This window comes from Aulostomus chinensis, chromosome 4 (assembly GCF_037954235.1).
Source record: "Aulostomus chinensis isolate RoL2024-O1b breed Wild chromosome 4, RoL_Achi_v1.0, whole genome shotgun sequence".
In the NCBI taxonomy this organism is placed as follows: domain Eukaryota; kingdom Metazoa; phylum Chordata; class Actinopteri; order Syngnathiformes; family Aulostomidae; genus Aulostomus; species Aulostomus chinensis.
Genome location: NC_141323.1, coordinates 16,860,621 through 16,880,700, shown reverse-complemented (window position 1 = coordinate 16,880,700; position 20,080 = coordinate 16,860,621). Strand labels below are relative to the sequence as shown.

The 20,080-nt window shown below is 41.0% G+C and overlaps 1 protein-coding gene across 5 annotated transcripts in view; it reads right to left on the bottom strand.

Moving 5' to 3' along the window:
- The window catches only part of cacna2d4a (calcium channel, voltage-dependent, alpha 2/delta subunit 4a), an 82,446-nt gene extending 65,523 nt beyond the window's left edge, over window positions 1-16,923 (bottom strand). For 2 of the 5 annotated variants that reach the window (XM_086202108.1, XM_086202109.1), the window contains exons 1-14: window positions 15,845-16,923; window positions 15,336-15,493; window positions 11,386-11,467; window positions 9,067-9,183; window positions 8,819-8,878; window positions 8,277-8,439; window positions 8,027-8,158; window positions 7,628-7,688; window positions 6,291-6,441; window positions 5,336-5,410; window positions 2,567-2,656; window positions 2,298-2,411; window positions 2,142-2,220; window positions 812-945 (exon numbers count right to left, since the gene is read on the bottom strand). In XM_086202108.1, the coding sequence (XP_086058234.1) occupies window positions 812-945; window positions 2,142-2,220; window positions 2,298-2,411; window positions 2,567-2,656; window positions 5,336-5,410; window positions 6,291-6,441; window positions 7,628-7,688; window positions 8,027-8,158; window positions 8,277-8,439; window positions 8,819-8,878; window positions 9,067-9,183; window positions 11,386-11,467; window positions 15,336-15,478 (1,401 nt within the window). In that variant the 5' untranslated portion in view covers window positions 15,479-15,493; window positions 15,845-16,923. Of the gene's footprint in view, window positions 1-811; window positions 946-2,141; window positions 2,221-2,297; window positions 2,412-2,566; window positions 2,657-5,335; window positions 5,411-6,290; window positions 6,442-7,627; window positions 7,689-8,026; window positions 8,159-8,276; window positions 8,440-8,818; window positions 8,879-9,066; window positions 9,184-11,385; window positions 11,468-15,335; window positions 15,494-15,829 lie in introns of all 5 variants that reach the window. The other 3 variants (XM_086202105.1, XM_086202107.1, XM_086202106.1) reach the window with 2 other exon arrangements.
- Between the last annotated feature and the right edge of the window lie 3,157 nt (window positions 16,924-20,080).

The window sequence follows — 20,080 nt, the reverse complement described above, 5'->3', positions numbered from 1 at the left end:
TCTGAAATGGGCAACTGATAGAGTGAGTTTTTGTGCTGGACTGAAAATAGACCCTTTCTATGTTCGTTGTGTACCAATTTTGTATCAATATGATATTGTTAAGGTACTCAGAGGGGTAATTTTTAGACAATCAACTTACTTCATCAAAAATGTGTCAACATTATCCCACATGTTCATTTAAATAAAGATCACAATAAAATTGTAAAATAAACATCAGTACTTTTCAAGTTTAGTCCCCTGTTGACCAATAATAAGACAAACAGATAAATTAATAATCAGTATGTTAACTTGTAGGAAACTGCATTTCTGTAGTTTATGTGCTGTGAAAAGATTTTTTTTTAATCAGTGCTTATCAGAAAACCTATACACGAATACGATATATCTGTGATAGGCCCGTGATAGACTGATAAGTCAATATGTGAGCTCTAATTTTTCCCTAATTATACCAAAGATGAACATTTAGCAGTCTGTAACATTAAAGATGGTGGGTCTCCATCGCTAGCTTGATAATGTAAGCGAATGCTAAGCTAAATTCAAGGAATCCCATCTGCTTTGTGGGCATTTGAAGGCTGGTGGGGTGTGCTAAGTATAAGTATGTGTTGGAAATAGGTACATTTATAGGTCAAGCATTGCTAAAGTGGTTGCTGGAGGATTGTACAGAGCCAGAGTGGAAAGTTTGGATGGTTTTAGCTCACAGAGAGAGACACAAAGATGATTGGATTTGGATGTTTCCATGGAGGGATAGATTCTAACTCTCATGTGTGGTATTTAAATGATATGACAGCACAAACAGTAAAAGAAGCTAACTGACCACACTGTCCATATAGGCTTCAGTCCAGATGATGTCATGATCGTGGTTAATAACCATCGGCCGACTCAGAACATGCAGATATTCCATAACATTTTCCTGCACGTCAGCCAGCGTGGAGATGTGTGTGTAGTAACCTGAAGAACACACAAGCGCATGCTCAAACATACAGAATATTGCTCAGATGGAAAGGCTTTTATTATTTCAATGCTATTTTTATCTGTCTCTCAGGTAAATTTGGATAAAATTAAGAGAAATAAAGTAATTTATCAGACATCAGAAAACCTTCAATTCCCACTAAGCTGTTTTTAATGAAAAGCAGTTCGAATCTCCAAGCTTGGCTTCCTCTAAGGTTCGTGGCATTTCTACAAGTGAAAGACAGTGACGTCAATGGGATACCTGCAGTGATGCTGCTAAGTGACAACAAGCTATTGAGGCATTGCCAAGGTAAAAATATGTGAGTTTTCCTCTTTCCCAAAAGTGGTGGTAGAAAATATTACAAAGTGGAGCGACATACTTGACAAAATCTTTAAGTAGAGCCGTGGTTTATTAATCATTGTGTCTGTTTATGGCAAATATGTTGTTTTTGTTGTTGGCTGAAGCGTGCCGATGTATGCAACAGAAGGGAGTGCACCTGTTACCCTTAGACACTAACGCACACACATACTAACACCCAGAGTTGTGATATTTTCTTGCCAGGGATGTATATTTAGTATAACTGCTGATAGTCTGGTATTTAATCAGAGGTTTCCAATAAACTCACATCAAGGAAAAGTGATTATTTTCAGGTTGTAGGCACTGCATAACCCCATGTAACTCACAAGGGGGCAGCACTACCCGGCAACAACATGATGGAACTTGACCCTTTTTCCCTTACTGAAATATAACTAACATCACATTTAGAGTATGAATGTTACATAAGACCTCAAACGGCCAAAAGTAATAAAGACTTCTGTACAGTGGTTGAAGAAGTAAACAGTTTCTTGACTGATGCAAAAGTACAAATACAAAGATGAAGTCGCATATTCTGGTAAAAACCTAAATTCAAAAACTCCACTAAATGCAGTACTGAAGTTAAGGTGCAAGGTGAAGTTAAGGTGCTTGGGAGCATTCAATACTAAGTTCCATTTGACCTCTTGAGGTCATTTCAATGTGGTGTATGTTTTGCAGTTATACGACTGGTAATTTCTTCTTCTCGTAATTGTGTGTGTGTGTGTGTGTGTGTGTGTTTTTGTGTGTGTGTGTGTATATGAGTGATGGTGGGCCCAGATTTTAAGGTCATAACGCAGATGTCTTTGTTTGCCTTTAGGTTCGTTATTTCCTGCTTTATTACCCTTGTTATTGCAGGCAATCCATTTGACATTTTCAGCAAATGTCATCTCTCGTCCAATCAGATAAGTGAAAACTCGAACCTGGAGTGACAATAAAAGATATAGTTAGATGCATGTTAAAGGAAACAACTTACCCCCATATAAACGCTGTGTCTTACCCGTCGTTCTGGCCAATTAAATTTTTCAAAAACATCCTGGAAGTCCTCCATGGCGCCGTCTGTTATCAGCATGATAGCCTGGTTACACAGGCTGCCCTGGCCCAGTGCTGCAGCCTACCACCAAACACACTTTTTAATCCTCCTCATAGAACCAAAGAAAAGAACCTATCCGGCTCAGTGAATTGTGTCATATAGATTTTTTTTTTTTGGATTTATCTGAACTTCCCAATTTCACGGTTTGAGTTTATTTGTTGCAAAGTGGGACAAACCTCATTGAGGATCTTGAACGATTCCATCATAGCATTTTTCACTTTGCCTTCCCCTTTGACATGAAGCCCCTCAACCAAAAGCTTGAAATGCTGAGGAGCAACACACAACACATAACACATAAACATTGTTGACACTAAGCCATGGCTTTTGCAAGGGTGGCTGCAGGTGAACCCCAGAGAGAGGGAGACAGAGAGAGAGAGAGATGGTAAGGGAACGAGTGAAAGAGTGGAGCGCGAGGATTATCCACGGCTCCCTGGCACACTGACCAATTACAGTAAAGTCACTACAACACCGGGAGATAATCAGGATTTATCAACATGCACGCAAGCACACAAACACTGAACAACAGCTGAATTGTTGAGAGTTCCACCTACATAACTGAAACCAGGGACATACCAGGCCATATGAATCTGATAAACAGAATTTAGAAAGTCCCATATTCTAACTGGAACATGCAGACAGTGTGCAAGGGTCTGGACACGTAAATCATCAGTGGGCGTGTGTCAGCTCTGTAGATATCCGCACTAAATATGTTGTGGCTGCGTGAGAGAGGGTCTGACTGCCATCTGACCTTACAAGATGACACACACTTAGCGATAACGTGCTAGGACACACTTGCCTCCTAACATGAACAAGATCAAGAGAGGTTGCCTAGCCGTATGGAGGTTGTAACATAATTTAAACCTAACCTTACAATACCATGCCCTTTCCAACATCTACCAGAATTATGATGTGGGTATAAACTTACTATTGGTTAATTATTTCTACTCGATGCAACAAACTCTGCGCTAGCAAGCTAGTAAAAGCTAGAAGCAACACTGAAACCGAAGGCTTTGGCAAAGATTTTGATGAATAAAAAAGCAGGTCTGATCGGTTCTCTTGGTGAACCCTTGTAAAGATGTACAGTGAATATGAATCCAAACAAGTTTTCCGGATAGAGTTTTGTTTACCCCTGATGTCAGTTCGCAAGGATAGCTTTGATTACAAATATTTTACAGAAATACAAGCAAGCGAGGGTGTTATTTTCCTATTATTTCACTTCACTTGTGCTGTTTACCTCCTCTGGGGCATTTTCATAGGTTTAGTGACATTTTTTTTTTTTTCATGTAACAGGATGGGGCTGAGGAAGAGGAACTTTTTTTGTCTGGCCATTATCCGTCTGACTGTCTGCCAAGGTTGGAGCTACCAGGAGCTTATTCTCCAGACAGCATAGCCCTCAGGGTCAAGGTGGCACGCAAATCTTCCTGCCATGATAAGGTAGAAACCTACTACAGCTGAGTGATAACGGGTTGAGTTGGACCTTTCTCCTCTGCTGACACAGAGGAAAGGAAACAAGACTTTAACCACAATGCTGACTCTGTTTAAAACATTTGAGAAAACTTCCTATTGTGCAAGATGGCACCTTTGCAAATTGTACTGCCCTGAAGCTACCGGCTACGCCTCATAAAGCGCAATTCTTGTAGATGTTGATCCACTGTGCACGTATTTGACGGATCCTCCAAACAGACTCAGGGATAAACAAAAGTTCTGTGAAGCTGAGATGTTTGGAAATATAATCGTGCCGTTACCTCAGCAGCTGCTCAGGTCTCAGGGTGGCTAGAGATGTTTTAAAGTAATGACAGCCTCCCCAGTCCCCTGCTCGAGAAGATAATGGTTTCCATTTGTGCCTTTCTTGTTATGACAAGTCAAAAATGTCAACAACAAAAAAAGATTGCCTGACATTAAGTAAAACTAATACAGTAATACCCACTAGACGCATTTGGCCTCACAGCTGGGCACCATTTTTCACTTTACCCCAACATTTAATGGATTCTTCCTTTCCCTGTGCTTCGCCTCTCAGACGAAACTGAGTTTTTGCATTAGCATCCATTCATCCATCAATTTTCTTCCGCTTATCCGGAATAATCATGCTAACAGACAAAGAAAAACAAACACCACAGGAAACATGACTTCCCGGGTGGAGGTAATAATTATTTTAGGAATGTAGATAATCTGAAGAAAATCTCTCAGCATCCTAAAAACCAAGAGTTGTGGTTCCGTAATTGTCTGTTGTGTGTGCTTATATGTGTGTGTGCGTGCGTGCATGTGTGTGTGCGTGCACCTAGATGAGTTTAAGTGTTTGTGTGTAAGTGTATCAGCCAACATCTGTAAGCCCATCCTGTTACAGCTTGTCTCTCTAGGAATCCGACCAATCAAATCTCTTTCCGACAGACCATGTGACAGACTTAAAACAGTCAGCAGCTAGTGACCTCACCTGATCTGCTATGTAATGTAGGGGTGGGGTGAAAGTAGGGCATAAAGCCAACACGTAACGCATGCACACACACACGCATACTCACACACACACACACACACACACACACACACATACACACACACACACACACAGGGGGCTAAGCATGCTGAGCAGATAAAAAAAAAAACAGGAGAACAGATGAGGGGGAGATAGAAAACACTGATAAAAAAAAAGTGAGCTGTAGTGATGTTGTACAAGTAAATAAAAATACAGTGTTTAGGGATTTTAAAAAATTGCAAAGTGAAAAAAATTCTCATGACCATTTGTTCCCTAAAAATACAGGAAAGAGGAGAAGGAGAGAATAGATTTGATTTGCCGTTGATGTTTTAACTTTACGATTACAGCTTAAATTTTGTCCTCAGAGGATTAACAAAACAACATTCAACGATTAATAGATTATCAGAGACTAAGCGTATTAATTAGCTGTTAGCCAGTGTGTGTGTGTGTGTGTGTGTGTGTATTTGTGCATTACCTCTCTGTTATCCAGATCAGCTTGTACCAATGTGCCCTTGAAGCATGGCTCCACATAGCGGACATAGTCACTGTACTGGAAAGAGAAACAGAATATAAAATACAGGAAGTCCATCACAATAAGTGATACATCCCTAAATCAGTCACCTGAAATATTGCAACTTCTATTAATATGCTGAATGTTTGTTTATAAATTAAAATATGTCGTTACAAGCCGAAACACTTCTGGTTCTATATTTCAAGTCATCAAGTTAGTTTTTGGCGGCACGGTGGTGCAGTGGTTAGCACTGTCACCTCATGGCAAGAAGGCTCCGGGTTCGAGTCTGGTGTGTGGAGTCTGCATGTTCTCCCTGTGTCTGTGTGGGTTCTCTCTGGTACTCCAGCTTCCTCCCACAGTCCATTAAGAGGGGACGAGGCTGATTGATACTCTAAATTGACCGTAGGTGTGACTGTCAGTGTGAATGGTTGTCTGTCTCTATGTGTTGGTCCTGTGAGGGACTGGTGACCTGTCCAGGGGGAACCCTGCCTCTTGCCCGAAGGCTGCTGGGATAGGCTCCAGCCCCCCTGCGACCAATAACAGGATAGAAAATGGATGGATGTCATATAAAAACTGAACTGAACTGAAGCACTGCTTTCATTTAGCTGCCTGGTCACTCCACTGATGGGAGCGTAGCTTTAAATTCTGTGTCAAAACAGATTAAGGGCTGCGGATTTGCAGGAGGCGTATGATTACACACACAGTAATACCAGGATAAACCATGCTTATTATACTGATTTGCAGTTGTAGAGCTACAAAAAGCCAAAATCCTGAAAAAACAGAGAAAAATTAAGCAATCATGATACAGAGAAGGTGTGAAATACAGTAAATGTGCCTTTTTTGTGCATTGTGTGTCCTGTCTATTCAGCCTTGTATAGATTTACATATATATATTTACATATATATTTTGTGTACTTACAGCTATAATATTGACAAAATCATTCTCTCCCAGTGTGTCCAGGATAGTGTTGATGGTGTGTTTGGCAATGGTCAGTCTCAGTCCCTTCATGCTGCCGCTCACATCAACCACAATTATCACATCTTTAGGAGACGTGGCTGCTTGGATATACCTTAAGAAAGAAAGAAAGAAAGAAAGAGAGAGAGAGAGAGAGAGAGAGAGAGAGAGAGAGAGAGAAATCAAACAAGGGCCCAGCAGACACAAATGCAGACTGTACGTTATTTACCAGGAGTGAAGCAGACAGAGGACACAGAGTTCAGCCTTTATCCTTTTATTTGTTCCTCTGTTCTTCTGTCCTCACTTCCTTTCATCTCTTTATTTTCATCCTTTTAATTTCCAAGCTCATTAAAATTAAATGCGATTTCCTCAACAGCGGCTTTGACGGGTAACTTTCCAGATACGTACTGTCTTGTTCCTTGATTTCCTAACTTCCAGGATGCATTACGTTGTTTAGTCTGATGACCAGACAGATTTCCTGGAACCTGAGTCGCTCTTACAGAGCTCTAATCAAGCTCCAACAATAGTTTACTGGTGAGGTCTGTCTGTGTTATTCAAGTAAAATATGACTGAAGCAGAATTATGAGCCACAATACAGTGTGTTATGTACAGTCACAGCCAATTTGATTTGATTCTTCTCAGGATCTTCATGAGCCTCACTCAATGACAGAAGTCAAGAAAAGCAAAATTTGGAATTCCCTTTTTAACATCATTATGTTGTGATAATGGATTAATTTAATAGTTGGTTATGATGCAAAAAAAATGACTTAGATAACAGCAAAAGAAGAGCAATGACAATTCCAGCCTTTCTTGTCTTCCGTACCCGACGGCTATCTGTTGATGAAGACTTCAAATAGTCAAGTCTGACATTAGGACAGGTCTTTGTCCCATTTCAGTATGGAAATAAACTTAGTCTAGTGTTTAGATTACATTTAGTGTTAGATAATTAATAATTAACTAGCTTTTAAAAAAATATACTACCTCCTCTAAAATATAAAAGTGCGCTTTCTTCCATATTGAACGGACACAGACTGGAGACAGGAATGAGGACCGTTCATTTTACTGGATTTGATTTATTTTCATTTTCTTGTTTTATATCTTATTTGGAAATGAAGTTTTTTTGTTGTGTGTATTCTTTCTAGATTCAGTCCGATTTAATCCTTGTGTAATTAATGCGCTCTGTTTTATTCTTGGAAAGCATTTTTGTAACTGTGTTTTTTAAAAGTTAATTATTCATTTATTACTCCTATCCAACTATAATGTGAGCTTCGACTGTTTGCAAGACAAGAATATCACCCTACCAGTTCCTGTTTCTGCAGTCAAACGTGACAACGCCGTTCTCATCTGGAATCCACTGGATCCCTGGAGACAGGGAGGAAGAGAGAGAAAGCTGACCATCAGGAGGAAAACTGCTGATCGGATGGAAGGACACACCAACAAACAGACGCGTAGATGGATGGTGACACATGAGGGAGTGATGGATGAGACAGCTGATGAGTAAAACAAGCTGTGTCACAAATCCTCTGCTAATTACGGCCTCGTTTTTACACGCACACACACACTGACACACAGTGGAGACTACATCAGCAACTACAGCTGTGTCATCACCGCTGACATGGTGCGTGGTCAGTTGCTGTGTAAGTACGCTGTCTTGTAGCTGAATGCGCGTTTTTAATTCTGGTTAGCGTTCTGTTCTGTACCTGGGTACAGCCTGAAGAAACCTGTGGAGCTGCCAAAGTACTGCCAGGTGAGGGTCGGATCCTTCTGGAAGTTATCGACGAACACGTCATTCAGAGCCTCAGACATGTAGGCTCCGTTCAGAATATCCGGATCTACAGACGGGGAGGGACATAAGTGACTGATTGAAAACACAGACAATGTTAATGAATGTGTATTTCTGTGTGTGTGTGTCTGTTTTTTTTTTTTGTGTGTGTATGCGTGTGCCCATACCTCTGTTGTAGACGTTAGTGGGGACTTGTATGTTACTCTGTTGTGTGTTGACAGACAGTTTATTAAAATGTTCGTTTTCCTCCAGTGGGAATTCTCCTCCAAGAGGCAACGGGTTCCCTTCCTCATCCAACGTGTTGATCAGCATGGAGTTATAGTAGTCAAACTAGATATGACAGCATCAAAGGATGATTTTATGGATCACGTGGTAAAATATTGAAAATATACTCCATAAAAATGGGGCGTTTAAAGTGTTCAGAGATGTTTTTCTGGGATGTAAGTCAGTAAAAGTCGAATACATCGCCATATTTTACGAGTATGAGTAAAAGCAGCGTGATTGAGGTGACAAAAACATGTCAAACTTGATATTTCTATGACAACATTGCCACTTACTCAACTGTACTACGAAATACCACCAAAGAAAGGAGCCCAAATGTGTATTATGCATCTTATTTTGCATACTCTTGCAACGTGGTTTGTTCAAGTTTGACCACCAATACAATATACCATACAGACGACGGAGAAAGAGCCATGTTTTCACATACCTCCAGCGTTTCATTGAATTCGTGGTACAGGTCAGCATCCTCTGCTGCTTCTGCTAACCTCTGTGATAAAATAAAGCCATTTAAGGTTAAACTCCGCCCCTTTAATCAGCCGTGTAGGGAAGTTACCAAATTAGCGCTCCTTTGATTACGAGCGTCATAGAAAAAAAAGGGGCATGCTTTGTAAGAGTACACAAGTCTGACTGGTTATCATAAAGGATTTGTTTGTCTTTTCGTTTTTCTCCTTTTACCTTGACAGATTTCATCTTCCTCCCGAGCATCTCCTCCATCTCCTCAGCAAATTTTTTCACCAGCTCCCCACCGTCCACCTCCTCGATCTTCACCACCCCCTCAACGTCCTTGTATTTCTTCGAGACAGAAGCAGGTTGCTCATTAGTAATCTTTTTGGGGTTTTTTGGTGTGTGTTTGTTTGTTTGTTTGTTTGTTTGTTTGTTTGTAGGTGAGTCGTAATTTCAGTCCGAGAAACAGGATTCGTGGTACAGATAAAAGTCAATCCATTCCACAGGGGATCCGCACTTTTCTCCGTCGCTCCATCCGTCCCTTTCTCCTTTATCAGTCACGCACAATCAAGATCATAATCTCTCCGTCCTTTTGTTTTTTTTTTAAGTATACATTTATATCTATACTGGGGGTTGTTTTGAAGTATTTGCACTTCACTACAACCAGTAGAACACAAAGAACTGCTGAGATCATTGTCCGAATAATTGGCTAAATAAATGAACACGCAATCGCATTTAGATCAAATTCAATTTTCATTGTTTTCTCAAAAACAAAGTATCTAATACTGCACATATACTCACCTATTTATTAATGGAAATCATGTTAATTGCGTTGCTTTCAGTTTGCCTTTGGTACATTAATATGTAAATGCTTCCATCTAATTCAAAGTAAAGTGAACTTAATACTTTTACCAAAACTGAAAACCAAAATAGTGTAATATTCAAACCATTTAATCTCTTTGTCAGAGTGATGAACGTGTGGTTAAGTGGAGACGGAGCCACTTGCTTTATCATTTTGGCAGTTTTTTCATTTCAAAATAAAAGTTTTCTGCTTCAATTTCCACAAACAGAAAGACACTTTCCAAAAAAAACAAAACAAAAAAAAAAGATAGAATAATTAAAAAAAAAAATAAAGCGACAAAATGAGAATGGATCATTTCTCAGAATGTACGGCAAATAATACTAAGAACTTTTGCTGTGAAAATATTTTATCATTTTCAAGTGTAAACTCACTTCAAGATGGCTGAGTCACGGGAAAAAAAAAAAAAAAAGCAAAAGAGAGTCAAGGTAACGATTAGACGGAGGCGTGTGATTAATGGCGTCTCATCGCCAGAGTTTAACTAATGCACTAAATGGTTTTACACACCACCGGCTTCAAGATAGCGTCTGTAACTAGGAGACGTATGAGTCACACTGATGCTACCAGCTACTTCAAGAGTAAATGACAGATTATCAGTTGATTTTTTTGGCTCCCGTATCACCAACTAAGTCACTATTTACATCTTGTCTCTTAAAAATGTGCATCTACCAGCTCATGTTATTTACTATAGGCACAGGAAGAGGAAAATGTTGGTTATTTGTGTGTCTACTTTGGATGATATTTGGTGCAGTAAAATAAAAGATAACGTGAGGAAAAAAGAATAAAGCGTCACTCGTGTGCGTGTGTGTGTGTGTGTGTGTGTGTGTGTGAGGCAGATGGTGAACGGGCCTGCTAGGGATTCTACAAGGTGGCAAGCAGAGGAGAGCCTCATATCCTAATTACCTAAAACACAAACACACACACTTAAGGATTTTGAGTCTCTGTGGTGTATCACACAAAAGGGAACCGGACATTTTATCCTAATTCAGGAAAACACACACAGTTAAATTTGAGGTAATTTCGTTTTAATCCCCCCCCCCCCCCCCCCAAAGGTTCAGGTTTGCATATTAAAAATCTACCAACTTTTTTTTTGTCTTTTCTTGCAGAGGGATTTTTTTTTTTTACCCAAGATATATCTGTATGTTTTATTTGCGTGTTATTTTATTAAGTGTGTCATCAGATTGGTCTCTGGGCCATGTGCAGATGTTGTACAGCAAAAGTATGCCAGTTAGAGGTGTTCCTATTGGATGACACATTGCGGGGAGGGGGGTGGGGGGGCCAGGCCCCATAACAGTCTGATGTGATGTGATGGAGATTCAACTGTCTCTCTTGTAGTAAAGCACATTTGTCTTTCATTTAAAAGTCACTCCATGTCTCAAATTTTCACTTGAAAAACTGGACATATGATTTTTTGACAGTGGAGATTATCAAAAAAAAAATTGCTTCAATAAGCCAACAATGACGGCCCTGAGTGTGTCGTGTGACTGCAGATAGCTGGTCACATCAGGCAATAAATGATTGCAGACGCAGCCACAAATTCACGCAAAAGAGTCAAACGGTGTTTATCTCGCCGCCACAACCTTTAAAATCAACATCGAAAAATAACATAAATTTAAAAATTGGATCACAAATTGGAAAAAAGGTAGGATTTTCTGCAGATGGGTGGGCAATTTACGTCTATACTGTCTTACCTTTTGTAGCAGTTTAGCTCCGGAATACCTTGCCGTCAAAGCGGCCATGTCTTTACCGAAGGATACAGCCCACTGCTGCACCCTGGAGCACAGAAGAAAGTAGGAAGATTAGTCGATAACCTAAGCTATGGAACGAATCACAGTTAAAAAGGTATGGATTTTCTCATAAACCAGCATCTTTTAAGGCTAATTAAAATGTAAAAAAATTAAAATTTTTTATCCCTTCTGCTCCATGACATCGCCGTCGGGATTCTGCTGAGGTCGTTGTCTTGTTACGTTAGGGAACTCTGAAACATTCACTTCTTCCAATCACGTATGGCTGTATGTTACCGTTGGCGTGTTGAATGCTTAGCGCCACCTGTGGTCAGATGAAATAATATCCAGCATGTGTGCGGAGCTTTACGTAGCAGGACTCAGCTACTGCATTTAACGCATGCAACTGCTGTGGGTCAGGATAGGATCAGTGTTGTGGTCATGATCTTACGTTAAAAACAGTTTCTCCCCCGGTCCTGTTGCCAGAATCAGATCAGTTGTTTCACTTCAGTTCAAGCAACAATAGAGCAGGAATCTACCAATTCTCAAACTGAAAGATCTGAATGCGCCCTGAGATTTGCGCTGCTCCTGAACAACTGAACGAAATACGACTTCACTTCGCTGTGTAAAAGCATTCCAATACAAGATTTTTTTTAAGCATCAATTAGATCTTTCGTGCCAAATTTATGAGCCCCTTTAGAAGTCTTGAATTTGACCCTTTTTTGTTGAAAAAGCGCGCTCCTCTAGAAAAGTTCAAATCTCTTGCACTGAATTGTAAAACACACTTTGCCTGTTTCAGCTCAATTGAAACACAGCGTTAAAGAAAAGATGAGTCCGAATCTTCAGTGTGTGCCGAAAAATAAGGGAGCTGATAAGGTCATATACTGAAGGTCAACGTGATTGTGGCCCATGCAGCCAATCATGTTAAGAGGTTAGCATAGCCTGCGTTCACGGCCACCAGATTAAAACAGATTACTGTGAAGGTGACAGTAAAAGCCGTCAGTCCACCAGGTTGCTAGGTTATTCGGTGCTCAGTAACATGCATTCATTCTACAAATCCTCTGTGTGAATGCTGTCATGTTAAGGTAATAGAGGTTAGAAATCAGACAGGATGGGACAGATGGCTCAAACAATGGGGAGTCAGCCAGCTCGCTGCTAGTTAGCAGGCAGGATTGTCATCGTTGCTAGATTGCCAGCCTCGTGACTGGACGATGGTCTGATACCAGGTTGACTTGTTGATGTGTTCATTCTAAAATTACAAGCGTGTGTTCATTCAAAAATAGATCCATACCAGAAATCATTCGAAAAATGGAGTGTCACGGTGTAAATATCAGCTTTCGGTTAATTCTGGTTTAGCCTCCAGACTCTTCTATCTTTAGCAGGTCAAGAAAGCAGCAGGAATTCAAACATAGGTGTACTTTTTTTATGAAAAATGGATTGTATTTTCTATCCAAAGAACTTTACAGTGTTGCCTCATTCAAAAGCATTGTAATTTGGGGTTTTTTGTTTTGACATCGTATCGTTGTTTTGATCAAGGGCACTTTGATTTGGTTTCTTCGGAGCCCAGGTTTGAACCTGTGACCTTCTGTTTATGAGACAACCACTATTTTCTTTCCAAAATGGCAAAAACTAAAATTGAAATGAGAAGTAATCACAACATTTTTCCACAGCAGAGCAAAGCCAGGATTTGTATTCATTCATTTCTGGAGTGACTAAAATCCCTCGATCAGTTTTAGCCCAAAAATGCTTCATCATGTGGTTTCATCAATCCCGTAGAAGCACAGTTTCCACGGAGGTTAAAGATGGGTCTCAGCCTGAAATATTTCGGTCATGGCCCGGCTAACCTCCAGATTAACTGCGGCCCGGCTGCCAAATCTTTGCCAGGCACAGTCAAGCACTTTGGGTTCAGTGACCCATGTTGGCCTGTGTAACGCCGCTGTCCCTGGAGCTTTAATCTCCCTCAGTCACACAAGTCTGTCTGCTGACGGCAATCACTCCCTGAGCAACATGACACACAAAATACTGTAGCTTCTGAAATATACCCACAAAACTCACAGCCCCTTGCTGCCATTTCTGCTATAGTTTACACACACTCACAGTTAATAGGCTATTGGGAACCAACAACACTGTATCGATCTGTTAGTGGTTTTTTTTTTTTAATTATTTTTGGTCAGCAGGAGACTTGAAAACTGTTGAGCAGAAAGAGCTTTGTCTCGTATCTGGTGAAAGAACATCTGCAGCATTTCAGTCCCCAAAGAAATGATGGCTTCTCTTCCAAACGCATTCATGGTAAAGCACATCATTTTGAAACAAAATGAGTGATGCAAAATTTCTCGTTATAAGTTTAGCATACTCGAATTACAGGAATAGCAGGTGTTAGCGGATTAACACCAACCATCTCAGGGCTTGAAAACATCTTTACGATGTCAAATTCATGCAACTAAACTTAGACCTTTGCCAGCATGTTGGTCAATTGTTATTTTGTGAAAAATATTCCAATTTACTATGCCATACTGCCTCACAATCCTGAACTGAAAAAGGGGCCAGAAAATGGACGCTTACTGGAAATTCTGTTTATTCTGCGCCATTTCTGTTTAAAAAGTCCCACTTTCTACGTGAAAAAACAAGCACCTCCAGCTAGCGAGCTCGTAGCAACCAACATGCTGGTAAGGTTGAATTAAGCCAAAGATATCAATCGTACAATAAGGAAGGCTTGTCCAGGTCTTTTTGAGACTAGTTGTAAAGATATACAACAAATATAAATAATTAAATTAGCCTCCATCCATTCCTTCATTTTCTTCTGCTTATCCTGTTAGGGACAACGGGGGGGGGGGGGGGGGGGGGCTGGAGCCTATCCCAGCAGCCCTCAGGCGAGAGGCGGGGTTCACCCTGGACGGGTCGCCAGTCCATAGGTTAATTTTGCAAGGGGGATCGCTGTATCTCGGGCTTAGCATCGCCCTCAATGACTAATTACAGCTAAATGAAAAGACGCTTTGCTAGTTGAGAGGGGTGCAGAACGGAAATAAAAAAAATCACGTGGAAAACATAGGTCTAACAAACTAACCAGCCATTGCTAGGCTCAGCCGAGTTAGCTTGTTAGCTAACAACAACATAGACGTTATTAAGTCTGAAACTGTCTGTGCACCAGGGAAAGCTTTCCTAAAGTGCATCAAATATGTTGGATCCGGCACTGATGAGAAAAGAACCGGTTTGGCAATGGTCGGCGGCTCGCTCAGTTTCAGAGGTGCCCAGATGGCTAGTAAATTTCTGAGTAGTTGAGTCAGCCAAAAAGGAACGGACACTATTGACTCATTCTGGCTTAAAGGAGGAGAACTCTGCATGTAGATTTACCAAGGTACTGGCACAACGCCTAGTGGGGTTGCTGTTATAATGTCTTAATAAAGCTACTGTGTGTCTGTGCTTTAAAAAACCCAAACAAACACACAATCAGGCGATGCGCAGTATGTGTAACCTTACAATAAAAGTCATAAATGTCTGTCAACAGTCTGTCACTGATTGGTGTCGAACTTGTTGTGAACTTTGCTGGTATCTCCAGGATGAACAATGCAGAATTGGAGGGTTTGGGATCTGACAAAATTACTGTGGTTTTGTGACATCACTAGGGTTGCCAACTGTCCTGTATTCGTCGGGATGCCCCATATTTGACGCGCATGCGCCTCTTTTAGCTCAAACACCGGGCGTCCCGGCTAATACGGGATGTTCGGCAACCCTAGACATCACACAATCTATGGCCCCTCAATCAGCCGGTACCGCACTAAGAAAGAAATGCAAGATTTTCACCGACAAAAGTCGCACAATCATGCCAATCTCATGCTGCCAAACTTGAATGAGATGGTTCCTCCTGGTGGTTCCCTGCATGGGGATCAAAAAGGGATCACTAGCGCAACTGTACTCACGTTTCTGGTGGGATCTTCATCTGGCAGTCGACCATCAGGCATAAAGAGCTGGAGAGGATAATCCACAGGAGCATCATCATCTGCCTCCCATTTCTGTCTGATTTACTGGCGTTGCCAATGTTTTGCCGGCTCCAGACATTCATCCCTGCAGAAGCGTGCTGGCTCCAAGAGAAGAGGTTGAAAAGTTGTTGAAGTCAAAGAGCAAACAGATGGAAAGGCAACTCCTGAAATGTCACAGATTGTTGCTGTACTTGTTTCCACATTTCTCAACTTTTAGTAAAAGGTCCCTAAACTTCCTAGAAATGTTGTAATGTTTCACTCCTTGCCCCAACCTGCAGCTCATCATTTAAAAGAGTATGTCTGAGCATGTGATAGGAAATAAAAATGTACCTAAACCTTCTCCTAAAATATCAGATTTGATCTCATATGCTTCCGTTTGTGTCACGTAGACATCAGCTCTGTTTTTTTCAAAGATGTAGAAACCTGTCACGCACGTTTCGTCAACTTGCCTGGTCCAGCAATTTTTACAAAACAGCAAAGGTCCAATCCACAGCTTCCCGCAACACATTCACGTAAAGTTCAAATTCCGGGAACTGCGGCGCAGTAGAAGATGTTTTACCGAGCAGTCTAAAATATCAAACCATCCATGGTGACATGTGGAAATTTACCAGTCCTGGGCCTGTTCAAGAAAGGCAAAAGATCCAAAAAAAGGTGATGTGCCACCCAGCGCACGAAACGGGAAGACATTCCAAAAGTGGATTTAAATCTCAATGTGGCCTCTAAGAATGATACTGAGAATTCAGGGTCTTTAGCTGGAAAGATTTAAGAGCTGCTCCTCCTGTGAGACAAATGACTGAAACAATCCCGTGCGCTGTCCAAAAAACAAAACAAAAAAAACAGGTTGCTGATTTAAAAAACAAAAAAACAAACCAAAACTGGAGCCCAATAAAAAAAAAAGAAAAAAAAGAAGGGGTTACAAGAAGATTAAAATACATGTCATTCCAAACAGGATGTAAGCACAGAGTATTCTCAGTGTCGTGCTATCAAACTGTAGGAGACGAAGTCAGGAAGTTCAGATGATTGATGAAGACAGAATAATGACTTGATGTCAGCTGAACTGGATACACACAAAAGAGTCCAGAGAGCTCCTGTTTATGGTGTCAAAGGTCACTTCTGCACACCAGGAGTCACGACGGAATCTCGCCATCTTCCTAAACCTCACTCTCCACAATTCTTAATCCTATTTCTATTCTTCCCATCATCCACCTCTCACTTCCAAACTCCTTCCTTTGGATCGGAGTGGGGTGGGGGGGGGGTCGGGGGGAGAAAAAGAAAAAAAAGGAAAGATAAGACTTTGGATGTCCTGGGACACTTCACACGAGTTGTCAGGCTCCGTGGTATTCCCAGACACGCATATTCCCAAAAAGAATTCCCACTGCTTTCTTCAGCTGACCTCACATCCTCAGGGATACAGAGCAAAATCACGCAGCATCGGGAGATGAATACTACTGGATGGAGTGATGAATGGATGGAGGGATAACGGGACTTCCTCTCTCTCTCTCTCTATAGCGTATCTCTTCCTGCTCTCCGGGACCTGTTTATACCATAATCCAGGCAGGATTAAACCCCTCCTCCCTACATTTCTCTCTCCATCCCCTCTCGCTCTCACACACACAAACGCTGTCTGTCTCTTACTCTTATCTTTCCTCTAACGCTCTTTGACCTACTGTCTTTCTAGTCCTGCTTTTCTTTAACCTCTTTCTTTCCTCATCAGGCTTTTTCATCACGATCTTTTTCTTCTCTCGATTTCTGTTCTCTGCTTTCGCTTTCCATCTGCTTTTAATGTGGCAGTAGTAAAAAAAATCAGGTTAGCAATGTGGTCACAGGGGAAGATAGGATGAAAGAGGGAAATAAGAGAGAGAGAAAAAGAAGAAGGTGAAAATGGGGGCAAATGGGTAATCAAGGATGGGAGGAAGAGGATGAAGGTGAAGGTTGTACAGGATATATCTAAAAAAACAAAGAAGTGGAAGCTCTTTTGTGGCGGGCAATCATTTGATTTCAACTGATCGAAAGCTATAATTAAAAACAGACTGAGACACCTAGTGGCCACACACACACACACACACACACACACACACACACACAAAAACGATGGCGTCTAAAAATAAAAAAACGACTGAAACGAAATAAAAAAATCTTATCCCACTCGATATGACACTCTTTTGTCAAGTCGCATCACAGTGGGGGGAAGTGAATTTCAAGGCAACACGAAAAAGAAGCAATTTGTAACATAATCCAACAATACAGGAAGTAAACTTGTAAAAATATTTCTGATATTTCCTGAAATATTATATTGAACAAAAACAAGGTGCTTTATCTTACCGAGATGTCACTTCAGTGATTTCTGTCTCACGTTCATTCAGTACCGTGTTGTTCTAAATATGACATCACCCTAATTATAAGACGTCCCCATTTTTTCCAGCTATATTTCAGAGAAGAAAAAATAGTCTCATATTCAGACCGGTACGCCATTGTGACTTTATTGTTTTATACTTGAATTGAGACAAACATAAGGGGCGAGATGACTTTTTTGCAACACATTATCTGAATAATCAAAGGCTGTGGCACCTAAAGTGAAATTGATCTGAAGATACGGGATGTGGATTACAACTGTTACAAGATTTACTGGATAATCCCACACAATTAGCCAGGGTTATTCTTCAAATGACTGATTTAAGCATATCTGATGCTTGAGAGACTGATTTGTTTTAGACTAGGCTTAAGGTAAAACAACAACAACAACGCAAATATACCTGCTCAGAGGAAGCAATGCTCATGGAATACCACACACTTTAGATAATAATCTGTGAATCATTGCACAAACATACCTGTATGAGACAGACAGACAGACAGACAGACAGACAGACAGACAGACACACACAGCAGTAATGTTGAACAGAGAAAGAGGCTTTAGGGTAATAAGTTAAGAGTCTGACTGTGACACGCATACACATACTTAAACATGTATACACAAATGCGCGCTCTCTCACACACACACACACACACACACACACACACAGCAGTAATGTTGAACAGAGAAAGAGGCTTTAGGGTAATAAGTTAAGAGTCTGACTGTGACACGCATACACATACTTAAACATGTATACACAAATGCGCGCTCTCTCACGCGCACACACACACACACACACACACACACACACACACACACACACACACACACACACACACACACACACACACAGACCAGCAGTGTGTAACAGCTGTGGAGCTCCTCCTCCCCCGCTGACCCAGATCACTGAGGATGGGGATGAACTGATACCCCCCCCCCCCCGTCCTCCTCCTCCCTAGATACGGATGAACACTACAAGCACAAAAAAAACCCTCATGTCATGCAAAACAATAATCAAAAGCATTAAGGCATTAGAAGCAATATAGTTTAACATTAAAAATCCTCTTACCAAGAACTCTTCTTTTCTTTCTTCATCTCAAGTGTAGTATGTTGAAACTAAACTTGTGTGGTGGGATTTTGACACTTACAGGGCCCTCTGTGTTTTAGCAAATGCAGAGAAAAACTCCCCAAACAAATAAAAACCATTTCACTGCAGTTATCAAGCACCGTTGAAGAATCAGAGAAACATCAGAAGTGGCACTCACCTGTGTGACTACAGAGGCTGTGTTCCCAACTCTTCAGCGTCTAAGCATGTCTTTAAATTCAACTTTCAAATAAAATATATCTTTTTTATTATCAATTGTATAATAAAAAATAAAAGTGTTCTTTAACAGCTTCAGATTTATCCACTCTTGGATTTCTACACGACTGCTCCTCCATCTGAGAGTACAGTGACAGCAAAAAGTCGGACCTCACTGTGTAAAACTGAAGACCCCGCCTTTCTGGATACACACACACGCACAAGCACACGCACACACACACACACAAAGTTATTGATTAGTCGAAGGCAGGGATAATAGTCAGCCTTTAGTTTTAGCCCCATCAGCTAAACCAATGGTCTGGAACCTCTGAATGTGAAGTAAGTGTGTGTGTGTGTGTGTGTGTGTGTGTGTGTGTGTGTGTGTGTGAGAGAGAGAGAGAGAGACCTAAAAACAAGATTTTGTAAGTACCTCGTCTTTTTTTGGTAAGAATCAAAGCTACATTGCATAATAAAGCCTCTTCATCACTATGACAGCAGAGCGCTGGCGTCGGAGGGGAAGCAGGAAGGAAGGAGGGTGAGGTGACACAATTCCCCCTGTACAGCAACATCAAAAAATCAAAAACAAAACAAAAAACCCAAGCCTGATCGAGCCTCTGATCACTTCACACAGTTTCCGAGCATCTGTCATTGCAGCCATTAACAGTGCCGGTGACAATAATTAATACTAATGTGCTGCTGATGTAAGAATGTGTCACAACATGAGTAAAACATTTGCCAAAAATCCTGAAAAGGTCACGACCCAGGCTTTCCACCTTATCATTGTGTTCCTCCTGCTATTAGTAGTCTAATATGTGTGTGTGTGTGTGTGTGTGTGTGTGTGTGTGTGTGTGTGTGTGTGTGTGTGAGACAGGATTAACATGTGGTTGGCATCATTGTCCAGATGGTCAGTTTATGTCTGGTCACTGTGGGACACCAGCTGATCATCCGCGAGGCCAATTTTCTATTCATCAATCAAACATCAAAGCAGTTTCTGTTCTTCTCTAATAGCCAATAAATGCTCCAGTTAGCAAATAT